Raw genomic sequence first — 24,534 nt, forward strand, 5'->3', positions numbered from 1 at the left:
AAAATGTTTAATAAATGTAATAAAAGTTTTGAACATTAAGAATTCATTTCAGTAAGAATTCTTATGAGGTATGGTGAGAGCATCTAGAGATGTAAAGTAAAAGGTAAAATTATCAGTAATTGCTTAGATAAAAGGAATTAATAAATTTATATGAAACACTGTCTTTTGGAAATGGAATTATAATTATTTTGTGGTACTGGGGATTGAACTCAGGGGTGCTCTACCACTGAGCTACAATCCCAGCCCTTCTAATTTTAAGAGAGCCTCTCACTAAATTGTGGGGCCTGGCCTTGAACTTGCAATTCTCCTGCCTCAGCCTCCTGAGTTGCTGGAACTACAATCATGTGCCATGGTGTCCAACTTGGAAATGGAATCATTAAGCCTTCTCTTTTTAGTGGTACAGACCTGTGCTTGAGGACAGAGGGAAAAGAAAGAAGTGTAAGAAGGAAGAAAGTTTATGTCAGAGTGTTTGTAATAAGACAAAACTGTCTTGTTCAGAATGCTCTGGGCACTTTATTCTACTTTGCTGTGTTTATAGTGTACACAATAGACAAATGGGTCCTGATTTTATACCTTGTTGTCTAGATAATAAAGAGGTTGCTAGTATTTGTGAAAAAGAAGAGTCAGTAAACTAAAACATCTTATATAAGTATCTTGAGGCTTAAAAATTTCATGGGGAAGACTGTCTTCTGAAAACAACTTGTGATGCTGACATTTGCCCATAGTCTGAAAACGATTAGAAGGAAGTGGGAAGGGGAAAGGTTCCTGACCATAAGTTCGTTTTTACAAAATATTTTCATACGATTTATTCAATGCTATTGTTATGCAGTAGTCTTTTGAAACATTGAGTCTGTAAAATAACATATTTTAAATACTTTTATGTCAACTCACAGGACTATCTTCAGAATGACTATTAAAGTTTAGCTCTTTGTTTGGTACTGGGTGGCGAAGGAGGCAGGGAGAGAAAGGAAATGAACGTAAGAGTTGTTAATGAGATAAATTCAGATGATTTATTTACTCATTGCTGTATAAGTGCATTTACTTACTATTGCTGTCTATGTAAAGGGCAAACAAGGCTTTGGTACTGGGAAGTGCCCAAAATATGCTGAAAGTACAAATAGTAAAATGACCCCTTTATAAATGTCCTTTTGTTAGAGTTTCTAGGAAAAGAAAGCTTGTCTTCTGGAAGTGACCTTTATTAACCCACCTCATGGAGTTATGCACATTTCTGTACTTATTCACTGAGTGGACAGAAAAGGGAAAAGGCAAAGGGAAAGTTCTTTGCTAGTATTTTCATATCTAGAAATAATTTCAAATTGTATCCACAGTTCTATAGGAGCAATTTTTTTTTGGTAATGTGCCTGAGTTTATCAACCCTTATTTTATAATGCTAAGCTTCTAGATATTTTGAGAGGACAACATATGATAAAAGGAGAGCTAGTGAATTAAACAATTAGTAAATTCTTTTGTTAAAATTAAAAGAAAAGAAGCACCTTAGAAATGGCATTGTTAAACTACCTCTGAGCAACTGGGTTGTTACAGAAGGGGTAGAAAAAGGGGTAAAGGAAGAGACAGATTCAGATATGCCCATATTTACAATCTGATTATAACCACTGATAGGGTACATTCTCTCTCCTATACTATATGAATGTATAGAGGTGGTTAACATATTGTTAAACAATTAAATAGAAACATCACTTATGCTAATTTTTAATAGCATAGATCTGATACTAAACTGTCTAAAAAAAGCATTATATTTATTTTACTCTACTGCTTTGTGTTCATTTTAAATTGGGCATTAAGTGAATACAATATTTTTTTATTCATTTTTGTTGTTCTTGTAGATGGACACAATATCTTTATTTATTTATTTTTTAAAATGTCGTGTTGAGGATAGAACCCAGTGCCTCAAGTGTGCCAGGCAAGCGCTCAACCACTGAGCTACAACCTCAACCCCATGAATACAGTATTTAATTACAAATTTGCCAATATATATCTCTTGAGGTCTGCTGCCATTTTGACTTTAAGATATTTTTGTTCCGATGAAAGATAAAGAAATATATCTTAAATCTCATTAGTATTATATGCTTGGTTTTCAAAATGCTCAGGGCTTTGGGACTTGAACACTGATAAATATGTAAAAAAAAAAACATAATAGATACTATATGAGCTCAGTCATGTAAAAAAAAAAAAAGTGCATACTCGGGGTTGGGGATGTAGCTCAGTGGGTAAGTGCTTACCTGGTATATACTAGGCCCTGGGCTCAATCTCTGTTAACATCTCAAACAAACAAACAAACAACACCCCCCCACACACAAACACAAATACTCTCAGTTATGTATATGTGTTTAAACATATAAGGACTATATTGTACATTAAAATGTATATTGCCTATAAATATAAATGATTTTTTTAGTGGTTTGCTTTTTATGTTTTTCAGTTTTCTGTGAACATATTAATCTCTAAGAGCTGAAAAATATAATGTTATTTTAAAAATGAATGCATTCAGGACTCAAGAAGTTACAGATCAAGGTCAGAACTGCAGATATGGGAAGGACTACACTAAGTCCTTTAATAGGTTCTCTTATGCAATCACTTAAAAAGCTCTGAGTCAGGTATTATTTTTACCTTCTTTTTTAGAAAAGAGGCACACAGGCTTACAGTGGCACAGTGACTTTCTCATGGAGATGTCGGGTAAGTGGCAGACTTGGAACTTGAATGCCAATCTGCTGACAAAGCTAAAACTCCAATAACAGTTCAGCTACTGTTGGTGCAGGGTCTCAGCTTTAGCCGATTCTCAGATTCAGTGTACTTGAGGCAGAGCCTAGAAATCTGTATTTCAAAGAGTCAAAAATTTCTTACACACAACTAAGACTAAGAACCACTATGTTACTGAACAGAAAAGGCATGAGATGGGAGAGACCTTGGGATAACTCCCAAACTGAAGAAACATGGTTAGTGCTATGGCTTGAATATACTGTGTCTCCTCTGAAACTCATGTGGAAATTTGGTCCCCAGTATAACAGAGTTGAGAGGTGGTAGAGTCTTCAGAGGTCAATAGGTTGTTAAAAGGGATTAATGCCTCTCTGGAGGAACTGGATTAATTCTCTGGTAGTGGGTAAGCTCTCCCTCTTGCAGGACTGGTTTATTTACCACAAGCGTTCTTTTATGGCGGCCGCCCCTCATGTTTTGTCTCTTCTGCATGTGTCTGCTTGCCCTTCTGCTTTTGTTCCATTAGGATGGAGCATGAAGCCCTTGGTAGACGTGGCTGCCTCATCTTGGACTTTCAGCTTACACAATCATGAGCTAAATAAATGTCTTTCCTTTATAAATTACCCAGTCTCAGGTATTCTTGTTATAGCAAGATAAAATGGATTAAAACAGTGAGCTCTTTTTTAAAATTTATTCATTCTTTTTAGTGTACATGACAGCAGAATCCATTCTGATATAATCATACAAGCATGGAATATATTTATTCAAGTGAGGATCCTATTCTTATGGATGTACATGATGGTGGGATTCACTGTGTTGTTTTCATATATGTACAGGGGAAAATTATGTCAGATTCATTCCACTGTCTTTCCTTTTCCTATCCCCCTCCCTTCCCTCCATTCCCTGTTGTCTAATCTACTACACTTCTATTCTTCCCCCTCAACTCCTCCCTTTATTGTGGGTTAGCTTCCACTTATCAGAGAAAACGTTCAACCTTTGGCGATTTGGGACTGGCTTATTTCACTTAACATGACAGTGCCAGTAGCTCTTAAAGTGGGAAAAGACAATGCTCAAAAGGAGAAAGTTGGCTGTCTACTTTTACACACTAGGGACATGTGGTCTCGATTTCCATAGATAATTACTGAGTCTCCATTTTATATCCAAGAACTATACTAAGCAAAGTTCTTTCAGGAGATGAATAAGATAGACTCTGATACAAGTAGTTTAATATTAAAAATCAAAGATAGCTGGGCGTGGTGGCACATGCCTATAATCCCAGGGTTTGGGAGGCTAAGGCAGGAGGATGGGGAGTTCAAAGCCAGCCTCAGCAACTTAGCAAGGCCCTGTCTCTAAAGAAATATAAAAAAAAAAAAAGCTGGGGGTGTGGCTCAGTGGTTAAGTGCCCCTGGGTTCAATCCCTGGTACCACTCCCCGCCAAAAAAAAAATCAAAGGTAACTAGAGAGAAACAAAATTTAAAAGGGCTATGAGAAGCCAAAAAGGAAAGCAATTACTCCTATTGGGAGGATATACAATGTGATTAATCTTCCAAAGATAATCAAGTTGAAACTTGAAGGATGAGCACACACAGGGCATCTCCCCTGCCAGAGCCTCACACAGACCTTCACATTTCACCAAAACAATGCATTCATATGAAGACTGCTTTGGAAAAGTTCCTATCTCTGGTCTATCTTCCCATTTTTACTAATGGGGAAACTGAGACCTCAAAGTCATAGTAAGTCAATGACAAATCTAAAACTAGACTCTAAGTCCCTGGACCCTGTATCAGTTTCCCATGAAACTATTATATTCCTGTTTCTTTTTCAGAGTTCCTCCTTAGAGGTTTCTTTTCTCTATTTTCTATGGGAAAATAAAAGTATTGTGTCTATAAATGCAGATTTCAATGAATTAAGATAGCTATATATCTGAAACAATTCTTAAAACATTTAACATCTTCACTTTCAGAAAAAGAAAGAAAATTTGGCAGTGCATAACAAAAATGTTTACTTGCTCTTTGATTCAGCAAGTCTACTTCTAGGAATTTATCTTAAAGAACTATGGATGTGCAGAAATATTTAGCTCCATGGATGTCCATCATACATAATGTTTAATAGTGAAAAGCTCAATGCAATTTACATGTTTTATAGGGAACTGATTAAAAAACCACAGCATAATCATTCTATGAAATAAGTCAGAAGAATATTTAAAAAAAAAACTGTTCAACTTACTAAGTGGGAAGAAAGGTTAAAAAACAGAAAATACTTTATTAGACATGTGTGTATACATACACATGTACACACAGCAAAAACTGGCAGATTGATATGCTCCAGAACATAAATGGTACTTTTTCATTTTTTTATGATGAATTATTATCTTCTTATTTTTAGACATTGGTATTTTTGAAATTTCTACAAGGAATATGTAGTACTATAATCAAAAGAACAAAAGTATTTTCAAAAACAGAGATTTGTGTTTTACCCCTAAAAGCTGGGACAATGACTAGGTAAAAATAAATGTTCTCAGACCCCCTGGACCCACAAGGGAGCCTGTAGTGATGCAAGGCAGTTGGGGATTTCTGAATTAGAGAAGTTTATTCTGGAAAATGGGAAGCAAGGTTTCACATTCAAGTTGTAATTCTGGAATTAAAAACAAACAAACAAACCAAGAGCTCAGTGTAGCTCAGTGGTAGAGTGTTTGCCTAGCATGTGTGAGGCACTAGGTTTGATTCTCAGCACCACATAAAAATAAATAAATAATAAAGGTATTATGTCCATCTATAACTAAAAAGTTTTTTTTTAAAAAAAAACCAACAATAAATAAATCATTTTAAGTGGCTGAGTCACAAAGTCTAAAAGGCACCACCAGACTGTGAGTAAGGCAACACAGATTCTAGCTCACACTGTGACTATAGCCTAAATAGAGTTACTTACTTTTCTGGGACCTCAGTATCCTCATCTATAAAATAAAAATAACATAGATAAGATAAGCATTTCTCAAACTGATGTTCCTTGGAATATTAATAGGTATGTCATTCATTTTGTAGGTATGCTTGTTAAGTAAGTTTAAGTAAATTTGGGAAATGCTAGACTAGATCACTCCCACTCTAACATAATATGCAATTTTGATTCAAATATATAGCTACCTTAATGCATTGAAATCTGGTTATCTACAGATACACCATCTACTCTTGATTTTCTCATGAGGGAGGAATATTAGATAAGCAAAATGGATGGCAATCTCTTGAGAAAACTCATATTTTTATAGCAGCAAGTGAAAGTAGAAGATAAAGGGTTTAATAGCAAGAAGGGTAAAAAAACAGTGTTTGAGAAAGATAATGAAAGCATAATGGGGAACAATGTCTTTCATTATGTTCTGTCTATCCTTCCAATTGATCTTTCTCTTCAAGTTCTTTTATTTATGAGTTGCTAAAAATAAAATTATTCAAATATAAGCTCAGCCCATTCAATTTTTTAAAAAAGATATTCAATTTTAGATAATATGGGAAAAGGGGACAGTCTTTTGACCATGGCAGTAAACTATCATCTTTCTCTCCTCATGCTGAATAATATCCTAAAGCTATTATTACTTACAAGATATATCTACATCGTGAACAACTGAGTTCCATGTCACTTAGTGTTACCCACGATCAGCCTGCTGGCACATAAGGAAGACCAGACTGTAGAGAATTTATAACTCACGAATTTGAGTTTTCACTATCTATCTTTCTTTTGTTTCTTTCCTCTCTTTCCTCTTCTGAGTTTCGCTATATTGCCCAGGATGGTCTCAAACTCATGGACTTAAACAATCCTCAGCCTCCCAAGTAGATAGGACTAGGGCACATGCCACTATGTCTGGCTTCCTGTCTCCCTTTCTCTAAGTACATCACAGTCACCATTGGCTACCTAAATAAAGAACGACAGAGGAAGCCAAAGTAATTTGGTAGAAAATCAAGTGCCAATGAAGACAAGTTTTACAGAAGAGAAGTCCAGTAACATCGAAGAATTGTCAAGCAAGAGTACTTATAGATCAAGAAGGAAATGACCCTGGAATGCACTAGTAATTTGCAATGTGAATAATTCTCCTATGTATAGTTGAGAATTGACTGAATATATTTAGTGTGTGGATTAGCAGCATACTAATTATAGGTTTATCCTATAGTAACCATTCATTATCAAAAGGCTCTTAAGTCTTGCTAAGATCCCCATGACACAATTCTAGATAGACTTTAAAATCAAAGCACTTTTTAAAAAATCATATAACTGTGGACAAATTCAAGTAAATACATGTGTAAACAGTATAGAAGTTCAAGCTACAGATGTTTACATCTTTATATATCAGTTTTCAATTACTTTGGAATAGGAATAGGACTCAAAGTTGTACTCGCTCATTGGAAAAATACTATATTAAAGCCAGAAGCGTTGCTGCAGAACTCAGTCACAAATAAAACTTTAGAGTAGTTGGTACATTATCTACAACAACTTCCAATATCAAATTCTGCAGTATTAATAAAATGGTACATGGAGGGGATTTACTCCTGTCTACTCTAACTTAAAAAACCTAAAAGAACAATGTGTTAACTCTTTAGAAAGCAAAAAACCAAAACCCAAGATTTTATGGGTATTTTTCTAAAAGTATGAAGATATTAAATATGCTAAACATATTAAAGGTGAATCACTCTAAGTAACACATCATATGGAACTCTAAGGAAAGTCTTATTTGAATCATGGTAGAAATTCTCTCCTAATGAGAGAGAATAATAATGTCTACGTTTCAGGCCACTTTTTGTGGGCATTACATTACTGATTTTTTCTTCCACTTCACTTCCCCCAACATTCATTCTGTTGTATCTACCAAGATGGTGGTTGTTTTTCCAAGTCAGTATATCACATATAAGAAACTGACAAGATTTATAGAAGCAGCAGAGCATTTATCAGCTCTTCTCTGATGGAATGTGATAAAAAGTAAGTATAAATCAGCCAAAGTATGAGTTCACAAATAAAGAAAAAATATTCCTAAGTGTCCCCTTGACTACCTACCTATCAACAAACACTGCTCAAAACGGGTAATTACAAAACAGCTTAAGAAGATAATCTCAGGTGTTAACTTTTTTCAACAGCAAAATTAAATTAAAAGGAAACATATCTTAATATTTGATTAAAGAGGTCAGGTTATAGAATTTTACCTTTTACAGAGCTATAAAAGCACCTTTTGGCAATACAGCAATACCAGCTATCTTCTATGAAATGTTTTACAGTCATCCAGGTACTATTTTAGAAAATATTTTTCTTCACATTAGACTGTCAATAAAAAGATCTGCAGGTAAGGGTACCAATGCTCAGAGAGTATAGGGCTTAGTGATCTGCATTTCTAAGTGCAGGGAATGGAAGCAATGAGTAGTAAAGGGAGACTCTAAGCCAACTATGTTCTAATGTGTCCAAAAGCCTTCTTACCGCTGAGGAACAGATGCTAATTTACCACTATAGGGCTAAGGAAGACACAATTTTGCCAATATTATTAATTCCTAAAAATAAAATGGTATCTACATTTTTTATACCTTTATTTTATTTTTTATATTTTTATTTTCATGTGATGCCAGGGATTGAACCCAGTGCCTCATGCATGCCAGGCAAGCGCTCTACTACTGAGCCACAACCCTGGCCACAGTATCTAATGTTTTATCATGGAAAAAAAGCTCAGGATACACTATTAGTGTTTAAAAAAAAAACCAAAAACACAGAACAGTGACTGATATGATCCTATATAATTAAAAAATAAATCTATACATGGGTAGTTACAACAAATATACATAAATGTATAAAATGCTTAGGAAAAGGTCTGAAAAGATTCATGCCAATATCATTACAGTGACCACATCTTAGAAAGACTGGAGTGGGTAAAATGAGGAAAGATATCACTTTTTACTCTGCATTATCTATAATATTTTAGGAAGATGCATTATTTTTACAGTTGTGAAATAGAAAATGCATGTGTTCATGCAGGCACGTGCCCACCACACACACACATGCATGTGTGCACACACACTAAGGTCCCAATGTCCTTGTATTTCAACACTGTCACAGCATCCTTACATAAGAATGGCAGTTCCCAGTGAAACGAGGGGTAGCTGACAAGTACAAAGTATTTTTGCCCTTATTTCTGGAGTCAAGTTCCATTTGGGACTAATCCAAGAGGTCTTTGCCAATACTATCTATCCTTTAGTAAAAGGATTTAAGTAGACTTAATAATGACCTATAACCATCATATCTGCTTTCATTTTTTTTTTTTTTTTTGTGGTGCTGGGGATTGAACTCAGGGCCTTACATATGCTAGGCAAGCGCCTTACCACTGAACCACAACCCTGGCCCTATGCTTTGACTTTTAAATGACATGGCTCAGTGCTTACTCCTTTGATACCTCTGCTGTTTCCCTACATGGTCATGATGTATACTATGTATACTATGCTGTACATAATACTGCTCTCCGACGTACAAACAGTGTTACTGTTAATCACAAAGAGACTGTAAGCATCTTGAGGGCAGGGCTTAGGCCTAACTGTCCAAGTGTTCTACTTAATCAAGTTCTTGGTACTTATGCATTTCTATAAATTTTATACTTTTAGCCAGGCACCATGCCAGAAGTAGTAGTAGCAGTGACCAAAATGAAGAAGGACTCTTACTGAATTTACATTGTGTTCACAAAGGTAGAAATATGGGGGTATACGTTGAGAGTCTGGAACATATTCATGTAATAAGTAACTGTAATACAATGTAATAATGCATAAAAGAATTTATGGAATTGTTGGGATATATAGGAAGAGTATTAAAGTCCAAGCATTCTGGAAAAAGTAAGATCAAATCTAAGGCCTGAAGGATGAACAGAAATCGAGTAAAGACATGGTGAAAACATACCCTAGAAATCAGAGGTAAGAGACAGTAGCATGGCAAATTAGAGGAACTGAAAATAGCACAGGTTGGCTGGAACCCAGAATACAGGGGAGGGGCATAGGCTGAGATGAGGCGGGGAAGTTTGGCAGATGCCAGATCACACAGGGCTTGTAAAGTGTGGAAGGAGTTAAGGGCATCTGCTAAAGAGTTGAGCCAGTGGAGTGACAGGATCAGACTTGCCTTTTTTATAAAATCACTTCAGTTACAGTGTGGAGAATGGATTAGAGAAGGGCAAGGCTGAAGGCTTATGGAGCATTTCAGGCAAGAGATAATGGTGTCCTAAAGGAAGAATGGCAGGGTGAGATGGAGAGAACTGGGTGGATTTGAGATACAGTGAGATTACAGAATTGACTGTCTATTCTGTGACTTACTAAAAATGAGGACTGAGGGAAAGAGAGGAGAAGTTATAAAAGCCCAAATCTTTAGCTAGCATATTACCAGAGACCAAAACACAGAAGTGAAAGCATGCCTAGAGAGAAATAGGAGGCAACTGAATGAGATTAATTTTGAACTTACTGCATGCTCATGAGATAGACAACAAGTTATGCTGGTGAAAATCCAACCTCTACACTTGTGACAGAGTAAGAATATGCATATTTGGGAGTTAATGGCAAAAAGATATTATGGAAGTACATATGATCAATTTGGGGAAGAATAATTAGAGTGAGGAAAAAAGTAGGTCTAAGACTCTTGAGGAACCCCAAGATCTAAAGGGACAGAAAAAAGGCAGCAGAGAGGTAAAGGGAAAACCAGAAAACGTTGAAGCAAAGGAAGTCAAGTAAAGAGGATATTCAGGCTGGGCGTGATGGCGCGCACCTGTAATCCCAACAACTGGGAAAGCTGAGGCAGGAGGATCATGAGTTCAAAGCCAGCCTCAGCAACTTAGCAAGGCCCTAAGCAACTCAGTGAGACCCATCTCAAAATAGAAAAAGGGCTAGGGATATGGCTCAGTGGTTGAGACCCCTGGGTTCAATCCCTAATGTGTACATACACACACACACACACACACACACACACACAGGCTATTTCAAGAAATAATGGTCAACTGTATGCTTCTTAAACATGTAGACTGATTGAAGCTAGCCTCCAGGAAATTGTCAACAATTGTTCCTTGCTATCTTCAAGTCAGCTTCTACTTCCTATGGGACTGAAAATATGTGTAGGGACATTCTTCAATCCTCCATAATTGGGTCCTTGTGATTTTCTTATTTCTAACATTTTCTCGCAAGACCTGAGTTTTGCCTCCAAATCGGTCACCCACAATAATTCATCAGCAAATTTGGCCAATTTTGTTTTATAATATTTCTCATATCAGTTCTTCCCATTCCATTCTCAATACCATCACCCTAATCCAGGTTCTATGTCCACACTACCAGACTACTAAAGTCCACTGGTCTCCCAAACTATTCAGTTCTTTACCTCTTCCAGGGCAATCTTTGCCAGACAGAATAATCATCTCAATTACCCTACAATATTAATTTTAATTGCATTATTCCACTGCTGAAAATTCTCAAATAGCTTCCCATTAAAATCAATTGATCAAAAAATTCATTCTCTTTTTTAATCAGTGCTGGATATTGAACCCAAGACCTCACATGGGCTCTAGTTAAGTGCTCTACCACTGAGCCACCCTTAGACCCTAAATTTTCATTTTTAAATAAATATTTATATATGGCAGTATTTCTTGAACTAAGATCCAGACATTGTTTTTGTTTCCTTTAAAATTTTCAACAAATTATAACATTTTTGTAAAATACCATTTTAAAACATTATAGTAATGTGAAATTGCTATGAAAGTTTATAACTGCTCATTCTTGATCTCCAATATTTACCTTATCATGCACTGGTAACAGTGGTTCTTAGTCCAACAACAACCTGTAGATCACAAACAACCCTGAAGTTGCAAAGAAGACATTATGATTGTACCTCCAAAGGCCTTTGAACAGTGTCTCTCAGTGCAGGATGATTCTGCTACCCATAATTTTTTTTTTTAATTGCTACATGGTATAGGATACTGGGGAACAACTCCTGGTACTGAGTGGATAGAAGACAGATATACTGTGAAACATCCTACAATGCACAAGGCAGGCCCCCACAACAGAATTATCCAGCTAGCCAGATAAAGTGGTGCACTTCTGTAATCCCAGCAGCTTGGGAGGAGGATGACAAGTTCAAGGCCAGTCTTAGCAACTTAATGAGGCCATAAGCAATTTAGTGAGAACCTGTCTCAAAATAAAAAAATAAGGGGGGTGGGGAATTGGAGATGTAGCTCAGTGGTAATTGTCCCTGGGATAAATCCTCAGTACCCACAAAAAGGTTGGGAAACCTTGCCTTAGGAGTATAATGCAAATGAATAATTACAATACATTAAGAATTACAGAATGACTAGATTTTATGAATATAGATGTGCAGAAGAAGCACAGAGAAGCCTAGAGCCTGACTACAAGCTTTAACAGGGATAGTATTTAGGAAAAAATGTCATCTTCTGATTCATCAATTTCCACAACACAACTCCAACTTGACTTTCAGCCTTACTTTCTGTTTCTTTCCAACAATAGGGCTGTAAAACTGGTTTAAGTTGTAAAGTCTATACCTTGCTTAGTGTGTCCCTCTTCCCAGAATATAGAAAGCAGTCTCTTTCTTCCTCCTATTCAAAACTACTCAGCATTTAAGACCTCATTCAAGCTCTCTCTCCTCCAGGAAGTCTTCACTAATTCTCTTTAAACTCCTAAATAACTTATCATCTGTATCGCTTAGTTGGTATTTAATCATGTTCTGGCTTTTGATATCATTTGTTAGGTTATGTTGCTTAACTTTTAAATAATTATTTAATATTTATATTTCATCTTTAGATTGGAAGCTCACTTAAGACAGAACTTAGCTGGCGTACCTGTAGCAACCACTGCCTTTGTGTATTATGCGATAATAAGTACTTTAAAAAACATGAAAAAGGTGGTACTATGTGTTGGGGATTACCTACCATAGATTCTTGGTGTCTCTTGAGCTCTTAAGCTCATAACAATTTGAATATATCAGATTACTAGAAAAGTAGTTTATTTACAATGTACAGGCAGTCAACCTCTACAAATAACCATCTGACCCAACATGTCCATGGTGCCATGATTAAAAACCCTTGGCTGGATTGAAAACCTCACAGAGTGCCTCCAAGTTCCCCCAAAATGGGGTTAGTAAGACCCACTGTAATGGTTTCACATGATGGGCTTCACAAGAGTACAGTATAAGGGTTAAGGGCATGGACTGGAGTCCAGAGCACCTGGGTTCAAATCTGATACTACCACTTACTAAGTATAAACCTTGGACCAGTTACTCCACCTTTCTGAGATTCAGTTTCCTGCTCCACAAAATGGGAGCAATATAGCATCTACCTCATAAGGTTTTTGTGAGGATTAAATAAATTAATACACAAAATAATAAGTAAAGCACTTAGAACAGTGTCTCCCACTAAACATCATCATTATCATCACTGCCCTAAACATAAGACAGGAGAAAATACCATTTTACTGAGGAGTCACAGAGTGAAATTTGTCGATAGAATGATTTTTTTTTTAAATTTTTTATTGTTGGTTGTTAGAATGATTTTTTTTTAAGATTGAAAAGAAATTTGTGAACAGTTCCCAATATGTCAAAATTTTTACTTTCCCACAAGATACCTTCTCCCTTCTCCTCTCCACTGCTTCCTCAGCCACCTAAAGACCTGGATACAAAGGTTCCCTTGTTTGGAGGGAAGACAAACTATCACTATAACACAGACAGTACTGGGAGGAAGCTGTTTGTTATGAATGGAGAAACTGCTTTTCTCTTTTTAGTAAAGTAGGATAGGTGTCCTTTCTATCCTCTGTCATCAAAGTCCTTAGAATCCAGGTCCATAACCCTTGGCTCTTCTCTTCCACTGAAAGTTTTGTGAAGGTCACAGGACATACCTGTGCCCTGCCTGCTCTGTGCCAATGGCCGCTACAAAAGAGAAATAGCCTGTGACATTATCTTTTTGTTTGTTTGCTTTTTAAGTTATACACTAGAGATATAAGACCACAGTAAAACACAAAGAGGGGGATAATATAGTAAAAGAACAAAAGTCTCCCTTCATTCCTCTAACTTCCTTTCACAGAAGTAAACAACTTTTTCAATTTAACATGTCCTGAGTTTATGATGCATTTACTTTCAGTTTTATGTATTTATTAACACAATTATGTCTGTTTATTTGGAGCTATTTCATTTTAAGGTAGGTTCTGTTATATTCTATAATGTAAATATATCATAGTTTATTTAATCATTTCCCTACCAATGGACATTCAGGTTAAGACTTAGACTTCAACTTGGTAGTGACCCAACTGCTCATCTGTAAGTAACTAAACTGTAGTTGCCAGGAAATCTAATCCACTGGTGACTCTGTAAACAACTCTACCCCTCCAAAAGATTTATTTCTTAAAGTCTGTCTTTAAGTCTGTCTTTAACTAAAAAAAGGCCAAATGAATTTACATAGTTTGACTTTGAGATACAGGCATAACTACATATTTCTATTAAAGTATAAATTCAAAGTAAAATTTTCGATTTATAAAAAGTTACCTATAATATTTTTAGGCTATATGCTTTGTCTCTAAACCCTGCTGGAGAGATTTTAGAAATCACATGGTCAGAAGCCATTTTCTTCTAATTAAAAAATTATATAAATTTCTTGATCTAAAGTAAGAATTAGTAAATTAGTACATTCTTCATATTCAGGTATCATCTATAAGCAGTTAATGAAAAATTAGAAGGGAAAAGTTTTGTATATCTTACTACTAAGCAACTGCTTTCTTTTTCTCTGCTAATAAATTGCAGGCAGACTTGAACAGATGTCAGGCTGGCATTCAAAACCTAAAATATAGCTGAAAAGCAAGTTATGACTAATACAAGGAAAAAAGATGAATGTCAGAAAGCTTCATTTTTTTTCTCTTTTTTTTCAAATTTCAGATAAGCTCTTTAGCCTTAGGGTTCCTTTTACAGAGCCCTGGAGTTCGGCTAGATGTCTTAACCCCCATTTAAATTGCAATCTCTCCTCATGAGTGGGGGTGTGAAAATGCATTTTAAGAGTGTCAGTGTTTATGTTAATCTTAGCCAGAACTCCCTTTCTCCCAAATATGGCTCACACAAAACCTTGGTACCCTTTCTTCCACTACGTTTTATTTGCACTGTTCTTAGCATGTGAAAGATGTCTGGGTGTGATTGAAAGGCTCCTTATCTTCTCCACAGCTCTACTTCATAGAGGAACTAGTTTTACTTATGATATCAGAAAAAAGAGTTGCTTTCCTCTTGAATTTCAAAAGAAACCTTAAAAATACAGATTGAAAATGGGCTTAGAGAGGAAAGCACAGGGAAAAGACAACCAAAAAGAACACAGCTTCAGTTTCAAAGAATGGGGGCACAAGACCACAACAAGGGGCATTCTTCCCCGCTAGGTGGCCTGCACGTCCAGAGCCTGAAGATTCTAGAAAGACAGGGAGGCAGAGACCTACAGTCTCTATACCCTTTCTCTTCTAGCTCCTCTGCCAAAGCTCCTTTCTTTGGGTAGCTACAGACCTACTCCCCAGATTACATTTAGCAGTTATTCCAGTATTCATTGAAAAGGATTTAGTTTTTTGTTTTGACAGTTACTGTTCAGAGATTGTTGCCAGGGATGCTGAAAAATGAAGTTTCTCTGCAGAAATTCTCTTTGCCAACAAAAGAGCTACAATGAGAATTCAGTAATTAATCAGTCAGTTATTTATCATGAGCATTCTCTACAAATTGCACGTGGGGAACAAGTGTGGTAATATCTGAACAGAAGAATATATTCAATTGCATCTGAAAATGCTCAAGGGCAGCAATCCGCTTGCTGCTCTTATTTACCTGAACTTTCAGACGCCAACTTCTGATGCTCACACTTCTGCCCTAGGATTCATGGCACTGAATGTTATCCCACAAAGTAATAATTTAAGGTCATTTCTAATTAAACATCTATTGTTGGGGGGTTGGAGGACATTTTAACTAAATACCTATTTGGTACTCACTAACATCAAGGTACAGGTCTTGTTTTCTTTGCTAATATTTCCACATACTTCCAAAGAACAGCTGTTACACTTGGGCTACAGACAAGAAAAAAGTAGCTATCCTGATTAAAACAACAGCAAATGCCTCAGGTGATAGTTCCCCAAAGTCATTCCTTTCCTATTCTTACAGATAGCCTCTATCCCTCTGTCTGTCTGGCTTTATGTGATTTCCTTTTCTCTTTAAGGACTTCCTTGGTTTTAATTCTTCAAAGATATAACAAAAGCAAGAAGGTGTACACTATGTATCTGAAAGTACTTCAAGAGATTGGAAATTCTATGACAGTTATTTTTACATGTGTCACATCATTTGATCCCTAATTTTCCCGCATAATTGTGTGCCTCTGGTTAAGTCATTTAGTCTTCTTTACCCCCACAGCAATATTCTGTGTGTATCTAACCTACATTTTTAATTTTGAAAAGGAAACATGAAGTTTTACAAGCAAAAGGAAAGAACTATACTACCCAGAAGCATTGTGATCAATCTCATAAACACAATGACAGAAGAAAATTCTAAATTTATCACTTTGTAAATTTGAAAAACTGATATATATAGGCAAAAAATCCATTTGGTTAAAATTCCCATTTACAAAGTAGAAGTTCTCCAGATTCCATGTAAGATAATGATTTGTTCTTAGTCAAAAGTAAAGTTATCTGCTTAAAGCAAAAAGCCTTATAACCTACATAAATTATTCCTTTCTAATATTTTTATTTTAATTGATTTAACCGACCATACCTAGTGTCTAATTGAATCCAAAACCATAGTTTTGCCTATTTAGTTAACAAAGAGTGAAGAAAAAACAATCAGCCAATTTTGTTCCTACTTGGCAGAGTGAAAGAATGCAGGGTACGCATAAGAGACACTTGTATAATTTTATTTATATTCTATCCAAATGCAGCAATTTTCATTTTTACATATCTTTACCAACTTAATGAGAACTTTATGACCACAGTGTATCTGGAGTGCAAGGAAGAATTTTACTGTCTAATTCCCCCAGAATTCAAAGGAGGGGGGAAGAAGCTTCTATTGGATAATGAGGAATGACACATGCATAGCAAGAGAATTATTTCTCAGTCATTTAGCCATAAAAAAGTAGCTTAATTTTTTTTAGATTTTTTCAGAAACTTCATTTAGAATAAAGAAACAATGATTATTCTATTCAGCTAAAAAGCCAAGGTAGCTTTACATTAACTGACTTTTAAATCAAATTGATAATGCATGCTTCTTAAAAGCAAAAAGCCATAAAGAGAAAATATATGACTTTTGTTTAAAAACAACAAAACTTATATTTTGTATAACTGAATTAATGTAAACATCTTAGAAAAAACAAATCCAAAAGAAAGGTTCTGGACAGTAGCACTCAAAAATTCAAATCTACTGTCCTTAGTTAAAAAACACATGAATAATAAAAGGCATACAACCATAATTTAACTCATTTAGATACAAATACCAGAAACAGGTTAAATTCACTAATAAATTCTAAACCTATTTTTATTGAATTTCAAACTCTTGTACAGTCGACAAAGTCACAGACTGGTAGGAGTTTTACTTTTATGTATTAACTATGTATGTTACCCCAGACAGATCCTCAGGAGCAGGATCTGGATAACATACCAACAAGAAACTAACGTCTAATAACGAAATCCTCAAGAGCTTCCAAACAGAAAATATTTATAATCAAAGACACAGCTTACTACAGATGTAGTTATTTTTTTATTTGTTGGCTGGATAGTATAAATGTTCAGAGATTGAATCACTAGGTCTCAGTCCTGAAAACCAATAAAAATATTTCATATGAAAAGTTTAAAACATTTGGAATCATCCCTTCAACTCTGCTTTTACCCAAATACACTTAAACAATATTTCCATGTCTAGATCAAAAACTTTTCTGGATTTATTGTGCCTTAAAATACACTACCATGATAGTGAGTTATCCCACTTTTTACTATTTTCCAAATTAGAATTCTGTTTTTTATTGACTTGGCCTTTGTAACTTTCAGATAAAGAGTATGCTATTGTCATTTCAAGGTGTATAAAACTCAGGTGATGAGGGTCTCTGTCATTTTCTCTTAATCCAATTCCAAACTCGACCTTTACCCAGTGAACAGGTGTGTGCCGTGCCTGTAATTTCTTCGAGTGAGTGACCAGGCAGAAAAGCTATCAACAATAGGGGGCTAATACAATCCAAGTACTTAGTGCCTAAAAAGCAGTTCTTATCCCCACCATGATGAATATACTTTTATCTCCCAGTAGCAATTTAAAGAGAAAGAATGGTGAGAGAAGGGGAGTAACATATTTGTATTCCCTCTGTTTTTCTAGATCCTGTTTTTACACTAATAGACTGCCAGAAGCTATTATGTTATAAATTCCTTTCTCAGATATTCTGTTGCTCACATTCCAATCCAGCGGATGATATGGATATGAAAGCAGTCATGACAGCATTTCCACTGGGCAAATAAAGTCACTTCACACAGATAAATTAAATAAACCTTCAAGAGGAAAATGATAAATGCATAGAGCATTTCTTTATATGCAATATGGAAACCCCTGTGTATATCCTGAATTTGTCTTTTTGGATCAAGCTTATCTAATTTAAAAACATGCCATGTATCCATCTACCAGGTATGAAGATATACTAATGAGATAATGCTATAGTACAAAAAAAGAAGAAGCAGCATAGATAATGATTAATAATAACAATAATAATCATATATAATGATTATTCAGCAGGGTAAACATGACCCACAATGAATCTTTAGAATCAGGTAAAATTTCTAAATATGCCCTATGAAAAAAAAAAATTCTAAACTAACTAAATAAGTTGAACAACCCAAATATTATTTCTATGATTTGACCATAAAATTAAAGATTTTGAAAAATTTTCAGAAAACTTATTTTTTTAAAAAAGTTAAAACTGAAAAAAAATATTTTGGCAGATTTGAATAATTTCAAAATCACTGAAAAGAGATTATCTCTTAATTTTTTTAAAATATAAACTTTTATGAAATTTTCCCTTTTGAACTCACCCATCTGCTCCACAATCTCTGGAGGAAATACGCGCGAAGCAAATGCTCGTCGAAAAATGTCTGAAAATTCTTTGTCCAGACCTCCTATTCCCATTTTCTCAAAGTTCCAGTCAGGATTGATGATAGATTGGCGATTTTCCTTGGTTTTAGCTTTGCCTGTGTCAAATAAATATAATCAAATGTGAAACAACAACTTCACCTCCAAGTGTAAAAACACAGATAGATACTCTCTGGTCATCTCAAGTGAACAGACAAGCTACCCTTATTCAAAGAAGAACATACCCTTGGAGGATTTTCTAATAAAAAGAGTGAGTTTGCTTTATCTACTTTGGTTCCCATTTATGGTCAGTAATAAATTTTCAAAACGACTAGCTAAACTTATGCTGTAGTCTACTTGTCATCAATTCATAGAACTTGTTTTCACTAGCCTTTAATCTAACCAAATTAATTAACTTGGTTGATTAGAAGAAACACCACATGCATATCAAATGAAGACAACACTAGTTGCCAGAAAGGCAACTGAAATCTAGCAATCTCTCAAAGCTCTTAAAAAGTTAAGTTATATTTAAAAATACATGTACTTGTCTAGATTAAGCTTATAATCAGTACGTAACCCCCCCTTAGCCTAGAAGATACACTAGTGAGTTTGATGTCTTATTTGCTTTTTTTCAAATGTCCACAAAAGTCTAAAATCACTCTAAAGACCATTGACTACAAAATTCACGTTTACAGATTCTCTTACAAGGGTAAAAAATATTTAATTTAAATGTCAGAGTGCCACCTAAAGTAACTTAACAGAATCACATTTACTATTTCACATACAAAGAACAAGTTACCTTAGTACCTCTACTATTAACAACAACAAAAGGTAAGAACATAGTTTTTATACAGTCAGGGAAGAAAATATCATATTTTAAAAAGTTTAAAATATCACATTAAAGAAATTTTATGGTTAAGAGTTTTGAGATTTCTTTTAGGCTATCAAAAATATTTGCTTACATTCTACTGCCCTCTTGTGGTCAAATTCACTGCAAGCCTATCACACCTTTGCTTGGATTACTTGGAAATACTTGCATTGTGTGAAAGTTATGCAATGCCCTTAAGATAAAATATCTTAACAAAAGGTGTAAAAATAAATAAATAAATATGTGTGTTGGATCAAAAATATATTGGAACATACCCAGCATTTATAAAATGACATTATATAGTCATAAAAAATTATATGTAGAGGTATACTTAAGATGCTTGAAAAATGTTAAACCAAAAAAAAAAAAAAAAAAAACACTCAAAAAATTATAAAACACAGTATAAAAATAAAAATTTAGAATATGAGTTGTTTTCAAGGGAATGTCTATCTATATTTTATAATTAATATAAACAATAAGATAAAATAGTAATTGATGGACCAAGAAAGTAGGCCACACATGTAGAGAAAGTTACATAAACTTGAAAATGATAGTGTGCAGTAGTATGCAATCAGTGAAAACCCTCTACTTTCTAATGTAGTAGATATGAACATAGTTAAATTGATCAAAAGTAAGAATTATTATTCAGTTAATAGCACTGCTATTTTGATGAGCTACTGTTCTTCAATACTAAATTGCATTATTTTAATATAATAAAAGTAGGGCTGGGCTGGGATTGTGGCTCAGTGGCAGAGTGCTTGCCACACATGTATGAGGCACTAGGTTCAATCCTCAGCACGACATAAAAATAAATAAAGGTATTATGTCTAGCTACAACTAAAAAAATATTTTTAAAAAAGCAGGGCTAAAGAACAAGAATGGGACTGGATGGACTATGAACATAGTCCAAAGCATTCATCCTTTGATCACTAATAAAAGTGATGACAGTATCTCATTTAATACAACCACCAGATGACCAATTATAACTGACCAGTTTTCAAGGTCATGAAAGATAATGAAATTCTGAGAAACTACACTAAATGCAATATCAGATGATCCTGAATGAGATCCTGGACCAGAAAAAGAACGTAATGGGAAAAACTGGTGAAATCCAAATAAAGTCTATAGTTTAGTTAGTAGCATTGAAACTGCTATTTTAACGAGCTACTGTTCTTAATTTCTTAATTTTGTTAACTATACAGGGTTATTTAAGATGTTCACATCAGAGGAAGTTTGTGAAAGGTAGATAGTAGTTCTCTGAGCTATTTCTGCAAATCTCCTATAAGCCTAAAATTATCAGAAAATTTAAAGTTAAAAATTAATTTCATTGTTTCTTTTTACTTATTTTTAGTATAGCTATTAGGAAATTTAAAATTGCATGTTTCATATTGTATTTGGATATTCTATTTGGATAACACTGATCCAGATGAAGATTTTAAACTTTTTCATCAGAATAACTGACAAATATGAAATATGCCAAGAATTTGGGATAATCCATCTCACAGGAAGGACATTCCTCTCTTTTCCTTCCCTGCTTGAAAATCACTTTAGTTGAATCACATTTAATAATAGTTCCATTTCACTTGGAATTTTTTAAAACTGTACCTCTTACCAATAAGATTGAGTGATGAATTTTCTGCTTTTTCAAATGCGACTTGACTATTTCCAACAACCAGTCCTACTTCAATCTACACAGAAAGATAATAATTAATAGGCTAATATCAGACTTTTGGACTTCTCAATGCAAGGCAAAAAATGAAGAGAAAATGAACTCTCTGTGCAAAGCAAATCTCCCCCATTATTATTTGAGTCACTTTTACTTTTTTATATACATCCTATAATTGCTACATGCTTTATTTCAATAATGCTCTTCTTCTTTATTTATAATAAATATCTTTAATTAATATTATTTGTGTACATATATTATAATAAATATCTTTAATTAATATTATTTGTGTGCATATACAAATATGTAACAAATCTCACCATTGTGTACAGTTCTAATGCAACAATTAAAAAATGTGAAAACAAAAATAATATCTTCATTCAGCTAGGATTATGAATACTTATACAAACCTCAAATTACTATTAGGTCTGCAAATAAGTATATTTTAATTTGTATATTAGTAACAATGCTTTATGAAAGCATTTTTCTCCCTACCAAAAAGAAAATTCACCATATGAAAAAATGCAAAGCAAGTAAATAGTTAGGAAAATTATATTAATCTGCACAATTCATATCACAAAGGTTATTTAATATATTAGAAACAAAGCACACCTTCTGTTTTTTACCAGTTGCAGGCTCTCCCTTCAAGATGCTAGGATCCATGGCTTCAATATCCTTCACCAGTAAACCAAAAAGCTTTTCATTGAAGCTAAACACAAGCTATGTAGAAAAGAGGAAAGGGGAGAAATTTTATTTCATGATATAATGGCCTGATCCTCACATTATCACCAATGTTTTCCAAATGCAGAAAACCAGTTTTTACCTCTCTCAAATATAGGGGAACTACAATTTATTATTATCTGCTAGGGATCAAACACTTTAGGAGGTTACATAATGAATTCTGCCAAACATTCTCGGGAATAGAAATTCTAATCAATGGGGCTCAGAGTCACAGTAAACAATGCCTGGGTGTATGACTCTAAAATTCATGCTTTAGATTGTACAAAATGCCTGCCACACAATTGCAGAAATAGCTCTGAATGCTTAATCATTAATTCACCAAGTACTTGTTGAGTGCCTTCTACAATCTAGACCCTCTTCCATGAGTTGGAGTACAAAAGTACTACTACTAACCACTACAAATGAGAGTAAATACTAGGAATAGTGATTTGGGCTAAGATATTTACTTTTGTTTATTCTGGAGTGTTTTCTTTCATGTATTTATTGACACATACATGTTATTGAGTTTAAAATGAAAACAAACACCAAAGCATTTTCTATTAAACATTCTTCTAAGCATTTTTTTACTAAGATACTAAAGCTAAAGGCAAAGGTAAAAACAATAAAGTTTAGGTAGGTAATCTGCATACAATTATTAGCCAAAATATGCAGGAATCCGTAAGGGATAAAGCATAGCCCCCAAACTAATGGACAGGTAGTCAACAATTATCAGCTAAATGGCATCTGGGGGAGCCTTCCAGACCATTCAAAACAAAACTGCACCAGTGGAGCACTGGGTTCACTTACGTCAGAGTACTTCCCACATGGCATTTCTAAGCCATTAGGGATCAGAATGCTAGGGAGCAGCAAATCTCAAGCATTTTAATCTCAGAATGCCATTATATACTGCTAAAAATTTTGAGGACTCCAAAGAGCTTTTGTTTATGTGGATTAGACCCACTGACATTCATCATATTAGAGATTATTAGAACAAAAAACTTTATCATTAATTTAAAATTAATAATGATAAATCTATTATGTGTTAACATAAATAACATTTTTAATTTTTAAAAAAACCCTATTTTCTGAAACAAAAATAAGAGGAGCTTTGCATAGAACAGATATATCCAAGATATGTGATTAAAAAGTAAGGGAGTTATTCTTACTAAGCCTGCACAATTCTAGTCAGAAAAATTCTAAAGTAGCTTTCAGCTTAAGATGTCATATGTAGTTACAGTGAGAAGAGTGGTGCTGTCACATTTTTCTAAATTTCTTTGATGTCTGGTTTATGGCAAACACCTCACATCTGCTTCAACAGTCAGTGCACTGTGCTAGCACAAACCACGTAGTCAGCCACCCTCCACCACACACTTGTGGAATACAAGGAACATGACAAAAACATCTTGGCACTATTATGAAAGTAGTTTTGACTTTGTAGATCCCTGAAAAGGTCTCAGGGAACCCCAGGGTCTCTGGACTACACCTTAGAACTGCTGCTGTGGAGCTAAGGTATGAGGAAGGAGTCTGAAATGACTAAGAAAGTCACTAAGAAGGAGACAAATGTGATGGGAAGGTCAAAAGAAAATGCTCAAACAATAATATGAACTCACATTTAAGTAAAATTTTGAAAAAAAGAAGAATCTTTCTTAGGAGGTTAATTATGTGATATTAACTGAAGTCCAAATAAAGGACAATACTGACAAATGTCTTCTTTTTTTTCTTTGTTTGGCAGTGCTTGGAATTGAACCCTGGGCTTCGCACAACTTGGTGAGGTATACCCACAGTCCTTGGCAAATGTTTTTTAATGAAGGTTTTGGCTTTAAATTTTCTACAAAAAAAAAAAAATTGAATATATACACAATTTTTTTTAGATTCTCAAATCCATAACCAAAAGATGTCATGAACTACTTTTTATACAGAAATACATTAGGAAAAGAGAAAGATATCCCAGAAATAAAACAAATGTCCTGCAATTAAAAAAAAAGAAAGAAAGAAACTCAGATTTATATCTGCAATGTTCCTAAATTTGCAGAGGGAAAAGCAACTGTAACTATATATGACATCTTAAGCTGAAAGCTACTTTAGAATTTTTCTGACTAGAACTGTGCAGGCTTAGTAAGTATAACTCCCTTACTTTTTAATCACATATCTTGGATATATCTGTTCTATGCACCTCTCAGTTGTTAAAAAGTAGAAGTAATTTGGATAACAACAGGGACTAGAATACCTATTAAGTGAAAAGAAATAAAGAAAACTTAGACCTACCTGCTGCCCCACTGAGAAGGCCTGGTTGTTGAACTGTTGAATAAATTCTGCTGCCATCTTGTCGGTGTCATAAGGGTTGGAGTCGATGTTTTTTTTCTGCAGGAAATCAATCTCGATGGTCATTGTGCCAATACACTGTTTAGCTTTGTCAAATGTATACAAGGAGACTAAGGGGGAAAAAAGAAGCATTTTTTTTTTTTTAATTATAAGGACA

At 34.6% G+C, this 24,534-nt stretch overlaps 1 protein-coding gene across 2 annotated transcripts in view; it reads right to left on the reverse strand.

Annotated features, from left to right (window-relative positions):
• Nsf (N-ethylmaleimide sensitive factor, vesicle fusing ATPase) overlaps positions 1–24,534 on the reverse strand; it is a 149,879-nt gene that overhangs the window by 83,173 nt on the left and 42,172 nt on the right. For both annotated transcript variants that reach the window (XM_071602924.1, XM_027921771.2), the window contains exons 5-8: positions 24,321–24,487; positions 21,948–22,055; positions 21,282–21,357; positions 18,765–18,920 (exon numbers count right to left, since the gene is read on the reverse strand). In XM_071602924.1, coding sequence (XP_071459025.1) covers positions 18,765–18,920; positions 21,282–21,357; positions 21,948–22,055; positions 24,321–24,487 — 507 coding nt within the window. The remainder of the gene's footprint in view (positions 1–18,764; positions 18,921–21,281; positions 21,358–21,947; positions 22,056–24,320; positions 24,488–24,534) is intronic.

Source organism: Marmota flaviventris, chromosome 17, assembly GCF_047511675.1.
Source record: "Marmota flaviventris isolate mMarFla1 chromosome 17, mMarFla1.hap1, whole genome shotgun sequence".
In the NCBI taxonomy this organism is placed as follows: Eukaryota; Metazoa; Chordata; class Mammalia; order Rodentia; family Sciuridae; genus Marmota; species Marmota flaviventris.